At 52.4% G+C, this 15208-nt stretch overlaps 1 protein-coding gene across 4 annotated transcripts in view; it reads left to right on the top strand.

The window, feature by feature from the left end:
* Tnks1bp1 (tankyrase 1 binding protein 1) overlaps positions 1–14774 on the top strand; it is a 24820-nt gene extending 10046 nt beyond the window's left edge. For all 4 annotated transcript variants that reach the window (XM_031370866.1, XM_031370869.1, XM_031370868.1 and 1 more), the window contains exons 5-12: positions 36–1394; positions 3749–5856; positions 11726–12095; positions 12338–12488; positions 12592–12728; positions 13436–13593; positions 13826–13898; positions 14328–14774. In XM_031370866.1, the coding sequence (XP_031226726.1) occupies positions 36–1394; positions 3749–5856; positions 11726–12095; positions 12338–12488; positions 12592–12728; positions 13436–13593; positions 13826–13886 (4344 nt within the window). In that variant the 3' untranslated portion in view covers positions 13887–13898; positions 14328–14774. The remainder of the gene's footprint in view (positions 1–35; positions 1395–3748; positions 5857–11725; positions 12096–12337; positions 12489–12591; positions 12729–13435; positions 13594–13825; positions 13899–14327) is intronic.
* The last annotated feature ends 434 nt before the right edge of the window (positions 14775–15208 follow it).

Genomic DNA, 15208 nt, shown 5'->3' on the forward strand with positions numbered 1-15208 from the left:
GAAGTGAGTGACAATTCTTGATCTTTCTCTTGTAGGCTTCCAAGACCTGCGTCACCTCAAGTGCAGACCCCGTTTCAGAGCATGGCGGCTCTACCAGCCCAGTCCTCTTGGCTAAAGTCTCTGTCCCAGCCTCCGAGTCTTCTGGGCTTTCAAGCCAACAGAGTTTTCCCTCTCATTCTCAATTTCCAGAAACCCAGAGTCCTGCAGCTTCTGAGGCTTCCGTCTGTCTCCCTGTGACTCCAGCTTCCCCCAGTGCAGCGTTGCCCAATGAGCCTCCCTGCCATTCCCCTAGTTCAGAGTTACCTGCTGAGGCAGCTCCAGAAACCCCCAGACCCAACAACTCTCCTGTGGAGACAGTCTCAGGGCCCCACAGCTCCCAGCAGCCCCTAGTCCTCTTGCCTCAACCCCTGAATGAGGGGACTGAATTTCCAGACCTTACAGGGACGTTCCCATGTGGGGAGGAGGCAGCAGCCAGGGGTCACACGGAATCCCGTCCCAGCAGCCTGGCTCAGCGCCGCTTCTCAGAAGGTGTGCTTCGGCCACCTAGCCAGGACCAAGACAAGCTGGGCGGCTCACTGGCTGCTCTGCCCCAAGATCAGGGAAGCCAGTCTGCTCTAGATCGACCCTTTGGAAGTGGGACAGAGTCTAATTGGAGCTTGTCACAGTCATTTGAGTGGACCTTCCCCACAAGGCCTTCGGGTCTGGGTGTGTGGCGGCTGGATTCCCCACCTCCATCTCCCATTACAGAAGCCAGTGAGGCTGCAGAGGCTGCTGAAGCTGGCAATTGGGCTATATCTGGCAGGGAAGAAGGAGTGTCCCAGCTGGGACCAGAAACCCCATCAGCACCTGAGAGCCCAGGGAAGCCTATTTCTGGGGTTCAGGGAAATGATCCAGGCATATCCCTACCCCAGAGAGATGATGGAGGGAGTCAGCCTCAGTCCCCAGCTGTTCTTCCCTCTTCAGTTGAGGGCCCACCTGGAACACCCTTACTGCAGGCAAAGGAGAACTATGAGGACCAGGAGCCTCTGGCGGGGCAGGAGTCCCCCATAACTTTGGCTACAAGGGAGGCAGCCTTACCTGTGCTAGAACCAGTGCTGGGACAGCAGCAGCCAACACCCTCTGACCAGCCCTGCATCCTCTTTGTTGATGCGCCTGATCCTGAGCAGGCCTTGTCTACTGAGGAGGAGGTGGTGACCCTAGGCTGGGCGGAGACTACCCAGCCCATGTCAGAGGCTCAGGAACCCTGTAGCGTGTCTCCTGAGCCTACAGGCCCTGAAAGCAGTTCTCGATGGCTGGATGATCTCTTGGCATCACCACCACCCAATTCGGGTGGTGCACGGCGGGCCGCTGGAGCTGAGCTAAAGGATATACAGTCACCAAGCACATGCTCTGAGGTAAGGTGAACATAGGGAGGGATGGGGCATCAGGGCTACCCCTGATTTGGGTGGGCTTCATTCTTTTAACATGGACACCACAGAGGGCAAGCCAGCTGTGCACCCGTGTCTCATTTATCTGCAGGTGCTAGCAGAACTGCATAGGGTTGTGCTTAGGGTTCAGCTGTTAAGTTCTAGTCTTGACACCAGTTTTCACTAGCTGATCAGTCTTAGGAGTGAAACTTAATTGTAACCTTTGGCCTTTCATAGAAGTGTGTGCACATGTTGCACACGCATACATAGGCCAGATGAACCTCAGGTGTCTTATTTTTTTTGTTGTTAAAGATTTATTATTTATTTTTATGTATGTTAGTACTCTATCTGCATGTACACTCGCATGCCAGAAGAGGGCATCAGATTCCATTACAGAGGGTTGTGGGAATTAACCTCAGGAACTCTGGGAAAGCAGCTAACTCCCTTAACCCCTGAGCCATCTCTCCAGCCCCCAGACATCTTCCTTTTTAAGACAGGGTCTCACAATTCCTGCAGTTCATCCATTTCTCTAGTCTGGCCGGCTAATGAGCTCCAGGGATCCTCCCGTCTCTGCCTCCCCATCACAGGGATTAAAGATACATGCCGAAATCTTTTGGGTACTGGGGAACTGAACTTGAGTGCTACTGCCTGTGCTGTTAGCACCTTCCTCATGTAGCCGTCTCCCCAGCTGGTGAAATGGAGAAAGTGCCTCATGCAGTGTACAGCAAGGCCCAGTAGACAACCTGTTATTCCTGGTCGTATTATGCAAGGGAATGTTGTGCGGACTTGGAGGGCCTGGGCCCATCTGCTAGCGTAGGTCTGTTACCTGGGCTCAGTGGGCTCCACTAATTCTCTGCCCAGGTGAGTCAGATACTTTTTCTACCCTCTGCCTCAGTTTCTGTGTCTGTCAAAGGGTGTGATGTGATAGGCTGTAGCTCAGGGAGTAAGAGGATTAAATGAGTTGGGGCATGTAAAAGGACTGAGGTTAGTGCTGGGCTCATTATAAATGCTTTGTAAGTGTTGGCTTTTACAACTGGAATTCCCGTTGAGTTCAAGAGCTGTTTTGTAAACCAGCAGCTAAAGCCCAGAGGAAGTGGTGCCTAGTGCAGAGTTACCCAGCGAGTTAGTAGCTGGGCCTAAGCCAGGACCAGCCCAGTCGTCTGCTCTGTGCCCTTTCTCCTACCAGACTGCATTTAAGGGCTAGGATCCAGGTAGCTTTTGAGACATATTTTTTTTTCACTCCTAGACTGGACTGGTTGGGGTAGAGCTGGAGGGAGGGAGGATCCCCCGGTGGCCCTCTGGAGGTTGGAGGAGGGAGGAGTAGGAAAGGGTTAACACCACACTGACTCCTGCAGTAGGTGTGTCTGTCCCAGGATGTGGGTGACTCAATTGGCTTCTGGGAGGGGCTGCCAGAACTGCAACTGCTCCGAGAGCCAGCCGAGAGCCGGGAGTGAGACCAGGACTGGCAGGAGCCAGAGCCGTCCGACAGGTCCTGGCTAGGGGAAGCAGCCCAGCCCTGTGCGGGTACCTGGCTCACCCATCAGCCCCAGGGTGGTCAGTGGGGAGGTAGGGGGGGCATGGCCTGGCCTAGGGAAAGGGAAGCCAGCATGTCTGTCCTGGAACGGCTTCTGGCCAACGCGGCACTGCGGGACGAGGCTGGCAGGCTCCGAAGCCCTGAGCCCCAAGCCCGTCCGCCCTCTGGCTCTGGGGTGAGTCAGGGAAAGTTGGGTGGGGGTGCAGGGAGCCTTGTGCCTTTACTTTCCTGGGCTGGCTGAGGGTGGAGTCTTCCTGGGGAAGGCTGTGCAGAGGGGAAGAAGGGCCTGGGTGCTCATTGGTGCTAGAAGAGCTCTGGGTGGTGTCAGTACCTTGGTTTTTGTAAGGTAAATTGTAAGTCACTTGTCCTTCATTGACAGTGTGCCCCCTCCTCCCAGTCCCACATTTAGGCCTCTCCTTCAAGTAGGATCTCTCCTGGCAGCCAGCCAGGTGTTGCCCAAGGGCTGTAAACATGACCACAGGACTGTCCAACTGCGTGTGCATGTGTGCCAGGCTGTTTAAATGGCTCTTGACTGATCATCTCACAAAGGTCCCATGTAGTAGAAATTACCTGTTCTTAGGCCCAGAGTAGTTAAGTGATTTGCTCAAGGTCACACAGCTGAAATCCTGGCAGCGTTCTTCTGCTAAAGTGGGGCTCTGAGGCACTAGGTAGCCATCATTTCTAAATTTGGAATGACTCCCACCTGGATTAACTCTAAAATTCTCCCTCCCCCCGCCCCCGCCATTTCCCTTTTATTTTCTTTTGTTTACTTTCTTTTCCTTTCTTTTCTTCTTCCCCTGTTTCCCAGGGACTCCTTGGCTGGTCCCAGAAAGACCTGCAGAGTGAATTTGGGGTTGCTGCAGACTCATGCCCCAGCAGTTTTGGTCCTTCCAGCTGGTCTCAAGATGCTTCTCAGAACTACAGCCTTGGGGGCAGGAGCCCTGGTGGAGACCCAGGTCTTGGGAAAAGAGACTGGAGCAGCAAGTGTGGGCAAGGATCTGGGGAGGGGAGCACTAGGGAGTGGGCCAGCAGATGCAGCCTTGGCCAAGAGGTGATCAGAATCGGCAGCAGCCAGGATGAGAGCGAAGTGCCTGTCCATGAGCGGGCAGTGGGGAAGCCGGCCCAGCTTGGCACTCAGGGCCTGGAGGCTGATGCACAGGAATGGGAATTCGGGAAGAGGGATTCTCAGGACCCTTACTCCAGCCATGACAAAGAGCTCCAGGACCAGGAGTTCGGGAAGCGAGATCCCTTGGGTTCCTTCAGCATCCGAGATGCAAACCTTCAAGACTGGGAGTTTGGGAAGAGAGTGTCTGTGAGCACCAACCAGGATACAGATGAAACCCATCAAGAACTGGGGAAGAACCTCTCTCGTGGCTACAGCAGCCAGGATGCTGAAGAGCAGGACCGGGAGTTTGAGAAGCGAGATTCTGTACTGGACCTCCATGGCAGCCGGGCCACAGCCCAGCAGGACCAGGAGTTTAGGAAGAGTGCTTGGTTAAAGGATTACAGTGGTGGTGGCTCAAGGGTGCTCGGCTCACAGGAGAGAGGCTTCGGAACACGATCTCTGAGCTCTGGGTTCAGCCCCGAGGAAGCTCAGCAGCAAGATGAGGAGTTCGAAAAGAAGACTCCAGTTGTCGAAGACAGGTTTCGTGAGACCAGCAGGGATGTGGGTCAACTGGAGGAAGGAGCACCTGGGGGCCTGCTGAGCCCCAGTACACCCAATTCACAAGATGGAGCTGCCAGGCCGAAAGATGAAGGCAGTTGGCAAGCTGGTGACTCCAGCCAGGAGATCACAAGGCTGCAGGCAGAAAGTCAGAGCCCTACCAATCTGGACTCAGAAGACAAAGGGAAGGAGCAGCGAGGCTGGACTGGGGAGTTCAGCCTTGGTGTTGCAGCCCAGTCGGAGGCCACATTTAGTCCAGGGCGGCAAGACTGGAGCAGGGACTTGTGTGTGGAGGCCTCTGAGAGTAGCTATCAGTTTGGCATCATCGGCAACGACAGAGTGAGTGGCGCTGGCCTCAGCCCCTCCAGGAAGAGTGGAGGTGGCCACTTTGTGCCTCCTGGAGAGACAAAGGCTGGGGCTGTGGACTGGACTGACCAGCTAGGTCTCAGGAACTTGGAAGTGTCTAGCTGTATGAGTTCTGAAGGCTCAAGTGAGGCTAGAGAGAATGTTGTAGGACAAATGGGCTGGTCAGACAGCCTGGGCTTGAATAATGGAGATCTGGCGAGGCATTTGGGAACTGGAGATTCTGAGGAGCCCAGGGGCATGGGAGTTGGGGAGAAGGACTGGACTTCCAATGTGGAGGCGAGGAACAGAGATTTGCCAGGACAGGCAGAGGTAGGAAGGCACAGCCAGGCCAGAGAGAGTGGTGTGGGGGAGCCCGACTGGTCAGGGGTGGAGGCTGGAGAGTTCCTTAAGTCAAGAGAGCGTGGAGTTGGACAAGCAGACTGGACACCTGATCTTGGATTAAGAAACATGGCCCCAGGGGCAGGCTGTAGCCCTGGAGAGCCCAGGGAACTTGGGGTGGGTCAGGTAGACTGGGGTGACAATCTAGGCCTGAGGAATTTGGAGGTGTCCTGTGACCTAGAGTCGGGAGGCTCTCGGGGTTGTGGAGTTGGGGAAATGGACTGGGCCCAGGACTTAGGACTCCGGAACCTTAGGCTCTGTGGGGCCCCAAGTGAAGTTAGGGAATGTGGGGTGGGAAGAGTGGGACCTGACCTAGAGCTAGATCCCAAGAGTAGTGGCAGTTTGTCCCCTGGTTTGGAGACTGGAGAGCTCTTAGAAGCCAGGGAGCTGGGGGTTGGTGAGACAAGTGGGCCAGAGACACAGGGTGAAGACAGCTCATCACCTTCCTTGGAGACGCCTTTGGAAGACACTGGAATGGATACAGGAGAAGCACCCAGCTTGGGAGCCAGGTAAGGCACTCCATCTTGGGGCTGGGAGAGAAGGTGTGATTGCTCTTTAAATAAGGGACCTCTCTGAGGAGGGAAACCCAGCTCTCTCCGTGGACTCTAGTGTTCAGAAAACAGTCCTTTAGGGCTGTGACTGTTCAGTTCCACATTTTATATTTTATGATGAACTTTGAAACACAAAAGTTAAATGCATTCCATTTTAGAAGATGAATTGAAAATCTGAGGTACCACTTTGGGCTTTCTCAATGACTGAGTTATGGCTGTCTAGGGAAGTAGAATCTGCCACATCTTTGGTTTCTGGTGAGTTCTCTCTCTCTCTCTCACACTCTCTCTCTCTCTCTCTCTCTCTCTCTCTCTCTCTCTCTCTCTCTCTCTCTGTGAGAATTTGTGTGTTGTACAAGTACACATATATGTGCAGGCACATATATACAAGCTTCTGTGCCTATGCAATGACATTGCCTCTGCTGTTATCTCTGTCAATCTGTCTTTTGGGGGACACATTCTCTCACTACTCTGGAACTTGCCCAGTAGGCTAGGTTGGCAGGCCAAGAAGCCCCAGGGGAATCACCTGGCTTCTGCCTCCCCAGTGCTGGGATTACAAGCATATACCACTCTGTCTGGCCCCCTTTCTCCCTTAAAGCAAAGCAAAGCAAAACAGAACAAAACAAGAAAACATAGAATGTGGGGATTGTGCTCAAGTGTTCACTCTTGCAAGGGCAGCACTTTACCAAGTGAGGTATCTTCCTAGTACAGTTTCTGGTGAGCTCTGTAGGCCTCAAGCTCTGATCCAACATGAGCTCCTGGGATGCTTGTACAGGTAGTGGGGCAGAAGGCAACCCTGTGGAAGCCCAGGTTACCACCACAGCCTACATTATATTGGCTGGTGACTCTGGTTGCTTGACCAAGGGGTTAGGAACTCAGGGATCTAGCCTACTCTCATCATAGTACCCAGAAGAGCAGTAGCTGAGGAATCTAAAGTTGTTGAGAACCAAGTGTTAGCCCTTTGTCTTTGTCTCCCAACCCTTTTTCTTTTCAGACTCTCTAGGTAGGCCATGTTGGCCTTGAGTTCAGAGAGATCAGCTTGCTTCTGCTTGCTGAGGGGCTGGGATTAAAGTCATGCTGCTTAGGAGGCAGGCCGGTAAGAACCAACTAGTCTGTCTCATGGCTGTTCTAAAACCAACTGAGGTGGTTTCATACCTTTTTCAGCTTGTTAACATTTCATCCATTGAGATTTGGTTTTCTTCTCTTCGTTGTGGAGAACATTTTACCTTTTTCAGTCCCGGAGTGGGAGCTTCCTCCCAGGCATGTGGGAAGGGAAGGAGAGGGAGGTGTTGGATGGGGGCTGTTCTAAGTGGAAGGGCAGATGGCAGTGGGAGGAGAGCATGAGGGACCAGGAAGGGGCTAGGGAGGCTCTGGGTGGGGGTTGAGAGAGGCATTTGGCGTGGAGGTGGAAGAGGAGAAGAGCATGGGGTTAGGAAGGAGCTGAGGAAGGGTGTTCTCAGTCCACTTGTCTGCTTGAGAGGAGGGGTAGGGGACAGGGAGTGGCTGAGGTTGCAGTGGCGTCTGTAGGCGGTGGAAATGTACAGATCTAAATGTTTGGGGAAGGGGGTCGGGGGTGGCGTTCCTCTGAGCCTGGACTGGTTGTTGGGCTCTGAGCTTCTGGTTTACAAGTGTCTGTGGGAGGCCCAGGGTTCCAGCAGCCACAGTCCTGGCAAAAGGGAGCACCGGTTCTGTGTCCTCAGTTTTCTTCCTGGGACTCGGCCCCCTCTGCCTGAGACTGCATGGATCTTCACTGCTGCCCCATGCAGCAGGAGAGGGATTTTGATCTTGGCCTCTTGTGAAGTTGAGAGATGGTGTGACCATCTTAAGGTAGTAGAAGTACACCATAGCCTTCTGACTCCCTCCTCGCTTTCTGGTGTGGCCGCTCTATTCATAGCAGTTACTAAGGAGTGGGGGTCTGCCCTCTGCCCCATTGGGGTTGGTTCTTGAAGAGGGAGAGCAGCATTCTCTTCTGTGTTTAGGATGGAGGGAGGAGTGGCAGTATGGGATGGTTTTGATGAGGAGGCCTCTGGAGGCTCCCACTAAGCAGCCATGCCTTTTTTGGCTACATGGATCCAACACGCGGTCACCTGAGCTAAGAGTTTAACCCAGGCACAAGCACTTGTGTCTCGTTGTATGTAACAGAAAACACGTTTTTGTCCACAGCTGCGGGGGAATCATTGTTTGGGAGGGCCTCTGTGCATGCCATGTTCTCTGATACATGTCCTTTCTGATACAGTCCCATGTTTGAAAAGAGCTGTGTGCTCTGTGGCCATGTATGTGACTTAGTGTCTAAAAGCATATCTAGGACTTGAAGTTGAGCAGTTTTCCAGACTTACCCGACTAATGTCTGGTGGGCTGGTGCTATGAGCGTCTGACATGAGGAAATAAATGCACTGTGAAATGCTTATCTTTCAAGAAAAATTTGGAGATTTCCTTTGTATCAGAAAGTCCTTGAGAATGGGTCAGAGTAGTCTGGCTTGGGGCCCATCTGCTAGTACTGATTCTTCTCTCCCTACCTCTGTGATCTCAGGCGAGTGACCTGAAGCACTGGCCTTTCCTCCTCAGGGTGTCTTTGGCCTTCTCACCTCAGGATCCATACCATCATAGGTAGATTGAGAATTTACTCCAGGCACTCTTGAAGAAGGTTAGCATATGCCAAGTGATTGATCACAAACCCTGCCTCTCCTGTGCTAATTGCTTAAACAAACAAACAAAACAAAACAAAACAGAAAATCAAAACCACTAGTCACCTATATTTTGTATCTGTTTTGCAAGTGTGGATGTGACGTGTCCATAAAGGGAGGCCCCTTGGGGACACTTTTGTTGCTGTCCTCATGTTGAACAAATACATTGTGGATGGCAATCATTGGTCAGACTGCTGGCAGGAATAACTATGATGAACTAGTGGGAGTGTGGGGGTGTGGGGGTGCACTTGAGCTGGATCTAGGGCCATCTCATTCTGGAGAGAGTGACACTTCTGGGTCTGCCAGAGCTGGTGTAGGATCCTTATTTTCTGGTCTCTTGGTCATTCCTTGCTCCTGCCCTTTGGACCCCACGATACAAAACCTTCCCAGCCAGTTTGAAATTTTGTAGGCTCTAAGAAGACTCAAAGGTCATTTGGTCTGGCTACCTCTCATTTCAGGGATGGAGAAAGAGAGGCTCAGAGGGAGAGTGTGGTTTACACAAGTACCCACTGCCTGTGATTGTGAGTGTCTTCCTGTTCCTGTGGGCCCTAACTTTCTGAGTCCCCTCCATGTTTCTCTCTGGTATCTTTGTCCCTTCAGATGCATCATCCCAGCCCCAGCTCTGATGCTTCCTCATTCCAGGTCTTAAAGCTAGAAACACCAGGACATGTTGCAGATCTGTCCCTTGTATTTGCATCAGAAGCAGTGGTGGAGGGTCGTGTTGGGCAATTTGGGTGATAGCCATGTTGGGTGGTTCATGTGTTTAGGAGAGGCACCCTCTCAGGCTAGGAACCTCTGTTCAGAATGACAAGGACTATGGTAGCAATTTGTATCTATCAAGTATCAACTTTGTTGTGGGTACGTATTCTTGCCGGTAAGCCCAGTAAAGTTCTGGGACTTTTATGGCTCCCATTTAACAGATGATGAAGCAGAGGCTTGGACAGGGCATGCGACTTGGGGCCAAGGCTGCTGCGCAGGGCAGAGCCTATGTCTCTGTAGGCCTAGCAGGCTCAGCACCCAGATTCCTGTCCTTCCTGCCCTGCCAGGAAGCCCTTAGGTTGTGAATGACCTGGGCTCCCAGTAAGGGCCACTTCTCAGATGCAGAAGGCAGCAGCCCTTGGGTGGGTGTGCACCGCATTCGCCAGGGCTCCATGTTCCATTCACCCTTAGAACCCACTCTGTGGAGTTCCTTACTGCCTTCTGCCCTCAGTGGGCTGACAGTAGATCTTTCTTTCTTTTCTCTGTTGGTTCACATCTTCTCAGCAGCCTTGTTGTCCAGGCTGGGTGGGGTACCATTGCTGCCGTCTGGTTAGAGTCACCTCCCTGACTCTAAGCTGGCTTCAGGGTGAGCTGGCTTTGGCTCCCGTCCAGCTAGCTCTCCAGCCCTTCGTTTTGCTGTACTGTGTAGCCTCTGCCACCTCCTCCCTCCCATGCCACTTTAATTTCCATCTGTCAGCAGCTTGTGGAAGGACAGACTGACACGTTTCTCCCTATCCCTGTCTCATCTTCCTGGTCAAGGCTGACTCACCTGCCTGATTCTCTACCTTCCTCAGTATCACCAGCTACTCAGCAGTCTGGCTTCCAGGCATTGTCCACTAGCCCTCACTACCTATGCCTGTGTTAGGGTGTGGCCCTGGGCTGTGTGTGTAGGAGTGACGAATACCAACACACACACACCCTATCCTAGGTGTTCAATGAGTGAGCATGTTTTAGGGAGTGGCAGCTGGACATGGTGTGGGTGGTGCCATCCTGGTATTTATGCCTGCTCTGAGAGGACATTGGGCAGAAGGCACATTGCTGTGTTGAAATCCAAGCTGACCCTGCCTTCTCATCTCTTGTGTGGTCTCATCTATGAGGCAGAGATGCTGGGGGCACAGAAACAAAAGGGAGACTTGCTCTGCCCTTGAGGAGCTCCCAGACAGGCACAAGATTGAAAGCAGTTGGAGCTGTAGGTTAGGGCCCATAGCTCTCAGGGCTGAAGGGTTGGTTGTGTAAGCTTGGGGAGGGAGCAGATGGGCCCATTCTTGGCTTATCACAGAAGTGTGATCATCCAGCATGTGCTCCTGAGTGAAACTTGAACTTAGGGCAGCAGTAATAAGTGTTATTTCTGGGAATGTCCTGAGTGCTGGCTGCTATGCTGACAGGCATAGGTTTTTAGTTTTCCCTCACTAAGGACTGTAGAGAAACACTCTGCAGTATTTACAGGCAAAGGAACTCATGCAAGGGCTTAGGTCTAGGAACCGTTCCTAACTCCAAAATCCCAAACCCCAAATCTGAAACTTTAAAAAATATTTCTTTAGATTCACAATTCACATATTTTTAAATTCCATGTCTATGGGTGGTTTGCTTGCATGTGTATCTGAGTATCATGTGTGCACGCATTGTCTGGGGGAGCCAGAAAAGGGCGTCAGCTCACCTGAAACTAGAATTAGAAATGGCCCTTAGCTGTCATGTCCTTTCTCCACCTCCAAACAACCTGAAACTTGTTGAGCGCAGCGTGATATCATATAGAAACACACACCTGGCCTCAGTGGCGGGCCAGTCTGCATGTACCAGTAGGTAGGAGACACAAAGGATGTTTGGGTTTAGGTTTTGTTTTTCAGGTAGCTCCTTCTGGGCCTAGGGAGACAGCTCAGCCAGGAAAGCGCTTGCAGACTTGAGTTTGGGCCTTGAAACCTAGGAGAAAGGCTAGATGTGGTAGTGTGGTATTGTGGTCATCTCAGTCTCCCTGGCCTGCCTGCTGGGCTGGTAAAAGTGCTTACTGTCTGTCAGTGCTTGACTATCCTTGGGACTCACATGGTAGAGAAAGAGAAACTGACTCCCAGAAGTTATCCTTGGAGACAGACAGACAGACAGACAGACAGATAGACACACACACACACACACACACGAGGAGGTTGTTCTTTGGCATTAACATACAGATTCATATGCACTGACACACAAAGAAATCTTGTTCTGTACATATGCAAATATTTTAAAACTTGGAAAAGTCCAGCTGCCCAGCCATGTGATAAAACCTGGACTGGGAACTTCCAAGCAACCAAGCAGGCTCAACCCTTTCTTTGTATGCTGTACGTTTCAGGGAAGAGAAATGAGGTCTCACAGGTAGGTGAATAACTTTGGTTTCTGGTCTGTCCCTTTTGCAGCCCCAGCAGGTGTCCGGCTCGCTCTCCACCTTCTGGCTCCCAGAGCCTTCTGGAGGGGATAATGACAGCCAGCAGCTCTCAGGGAGCTACTCAGAGGGAATCAGCAGCTTCCAGCTCCAGGGTTCTGTTGGTGGAGGAAGGAGTCCCTGCAGGTGCTGGCCAAGGGGAGCCCCAGGAGCCTAGCAGAGACCCTTTGCCTCCCTCGAGGCCTCAGCCTGATGGTGAAGCCAGCCAGGTAGAAGAGGTGGATGGCATGTGGAGTTTTACAGGGGGGGCTAGGCAAGATGAGCAGGTGTCAGCCCCGCCCCCCCGGCGGCCTCCCCGAGGACTTCTGCCCAGCTGCCCCAGTGAGGACTTCTCCTTTATAGAGGTCAGTGGAGGGTGAACTTGTCATGGTGGATGGGTTGTTGGAGGGATCAGGGTATGTGGGTGCTGGTGTCAAAGCCCCATTCTCAGAGCAATCATGGGAGACAGACATAGGCTGTGGGGTATCTCATGGCAACAAGAAACTGCAGCAGCCATCAGCTCCTGGGGTGAAGCTGAGGTGCTCCTCTGGGGTGAAGCAGGGCTGTGGGCGAGCAATGGCAATGCTGTTGCTATTGTTTTGAGCAGGACACTGAGATCCTTGATAGTGCCATGTATCGGAGTCGTGCCAGCCTAGGGCGTAAGCGGGGACATCGGGCCCCAGCTATCCGGCCTGGGGGTACCCTGGGACTGTCAGAGACCGCAGACTCGGATACTCGGCTGTTCCAGGATTCAACCGGTACGATCAGTGTATTAATTAAATGGAGTCTGGCTTGTGTGGGGGTAAGGGTGGTGTCTGGCCCATTGCTCAGGTTTCCATTCACTTCCCCTAACGTTTGCAGAGCCAAGGGCCTCCCAGGTGCCATCTTCAGATGAGGAGGTAGTGGAGGAGCCTCAGAGCCGCCGGACACGGATGTCCTTGGGCACCAAAGGGCTGAAAGTCAACCTGTTTCCTGGCCTGAGCCCATCAGCCTTGAAGGTACCATCTGATCATTCAGCACTCCACCCCCAAGCCCCCAGCCATCTGGCCTGCCAGCCTTCTACCCAGCATTTCCCACCAACCAACCATCCATACATCTGTACACCTCTCAGTCCCTTTCCCATCTCTTCTCTCATTGTGCTAAAGAGGGTTCTGGAAGGTTCCCTTGTTCCTTGCTTGACTCTGTGCAGTGTACCAAGTTTGATGGAAGAAAGAACAGGGTGTTCTTTTCATCTCAGAGCCTCCAGGGTACTGGGTGGGAGCTGAGGGGTGAGTGTAGTCTACACCCATGAGTAGCTCAGGTGAAGGGAGAAATATAGGTGTACAGGGGGAGTACAGCCACGGGCTGGGCAGTTCAGTAGAAGGAGTTACTTCCTGACCATGACTGGGAATGGGAGGCGGCTTGGGTAGGGTTTCTTGTAAGCAGTTTCTCCGAACCTTGAGGTAGGCACAGGAGTTGGCTCTGGGACAGACAAGTGAAAACATAGGTGTGAGAAGTCACCCCTCTTCATTCAGCCTTGTTCATTGAATTTTGTTCACCCGACATCTTTCTGATATGTTCAGGGTGTGAGGAGCAGCTCTGGGGGAGAGAGATCTCTGATTATCTATAGCGGGGTTCAGGCCTGGTTCAGGGGACTGCACACTCTTAGTAAAGGCCTGCTCTTTTGAATCTTGCTGCCTGTTTATCTTTCATCTGTGTCGCCTAGGCCAAGCTACGCTCCCGGAACCGCTCAGCTGAGGAGGGGGAGGTGACAGAGAGCAAATCAAGCCAGAAGGAGTCTTCTGTCCAGCGTTCTAAGTCCTGCAAGGTCCCAGGGCTAGGAAAACCCCTTACATTACCCCCAAAGCCAGAAAAATCCTCAGGGTAGGTAACAGTTCTGGGTACTTTCTTATTTCCAGGACTTCAGGTGTTAGCCTCAGAAGAGGAAACCTGTTTTAAAGAAGTGGAAAACTGAAATTAATTGCTTCATGTTATGTAGGGGCTTCCAGACCTGCAACTGAGCCCCAGGCTGCCTCTTTGATTGGAGGGTAGATGTTCTCACCTTGTTCAGTTTCTTTAAACTTTGCTTTTGTGACCTTTGTACTCTGCCTTCCAGGTCAGAAGGATCGTCGCCCAACTGGCTGCAAGCCCTGAAGCTAAAAAAGAAAAAGATCTGATCAAGGGCCAAGGTAAGGATGTGCTCCTGGGCTTGAGTGAGAGTAGGGCCTGGTGTGGAGAACTTGGGTGGCCCTGTCCTGTGCTCTCTTGTAGCCCTTAGCTCTCCTCTTTCTGGGAGAGGCTGGAGGAGGCAGGGGAGACCAGGTTAGGTCCCTTGGCTCCTCTAAGTTTATTCCTGAGGCTGGTGTGTTTATCCTGGGTCTGAAGAGGGGGATAGGCTTCCATCCCAGCCTGCATCCTATGTGTTGGACAGTCCTTCAGGTGCTGCACTTGCCCCTATGTGCTCAGCTAGCCTGTACAGCTTAGAGCTTCTAACTTGAGGTCCTAGCAGGGACCTTCTCAGCACTGCTCACACGAGGAAATTAGGATGCCCAGAGGGCAGAGGAAGCAGGTGCCTCATCTCTTCTCTGATCTTTGTCCTCTTTTCCACCCAATTACAGGTCCTTCCCATCTGGCAGTCTCAGGCAGTGACATTCCTGTGGGGTCCCCAAGTGAGGAGACAGCTGGAGCCCCACCAGGGCTCAGACTGCAGCCTCCTTTCCCCTCCACTTCTGAGGAGTGTCTGGGAGGCACATTTATGCACTTTGTATCACCGTCCCAACTTCTTGCGCCTCTCCCGCCCCAACTGGATTCCCGTCCCCAGTGGTGGGAGGTCTTGTCCTTCCCTCAGTCTCTTCCCTTCACCCTCTTTGCTTCCATCTTCCGCCTCCCATGGGTTTTCTTTTGATACCAATTTATAGCATTTTTATAAAAGCCTTTGATGTTTGTAATGGGTGAGGCCCCACCCCAGGCCCCACTCCAGGTCTCCCTCTGTCCCACTAGGTGCCCCACAGAGACCAACGACATTTTACCACTTGAAACCATGAATAAAGTTTTTTGGGAATTGGTGTTGTCCAGGATTGCAGTGTATGTGGGGGACGCGTATTCCCCCACTGTGAGCCGGCATTTGGAAGATGCTGCTTCCCCTCTGTGTTAGCTTAGCTTTTCCTTCCTGTGACAGGCCACTTGAACAAACACCTCAATGGAGGAACAGTTTACTTTGTCTCATGGCTTTACTCCATCAGGAGTGGGGGTGGGGGTGCAAGATAGAACAGAGCAGAGACATTATGGCTTCTGGGAAGCAGAGAAAGAAACCCTTTGATTTGGGGCTAGTGGGTTTCCTCTTGCTTTTATTCTACCTGCTCCTCAGGCTGTTGAGTAGTACCGGGGACATTCTGGCCGAATCTTCCTTCTCTGGAAATGCCTCCTTAGACACCCATGTGTCTGCTAACCTAGGCTCTTCTCCATCCAGTAGACTTAGCCAGCATACTCCAGCCACCAG

This window comes from Mastomys coucha, unplaced genomic scaffold, assembly GCF_008632895.1.
Source record: "Mastomys coucha isolate ucsf_1 unplaced genomic scaffold, UCSF_Mcou_1 pScaffold15, whole genome shotgun sequence".
Lineage (NCBI taxonomy): Eukaryota > Metazoa > Chordata > Mammalia > Rodentia > Muridae > Mastomys > Mastomys coucha.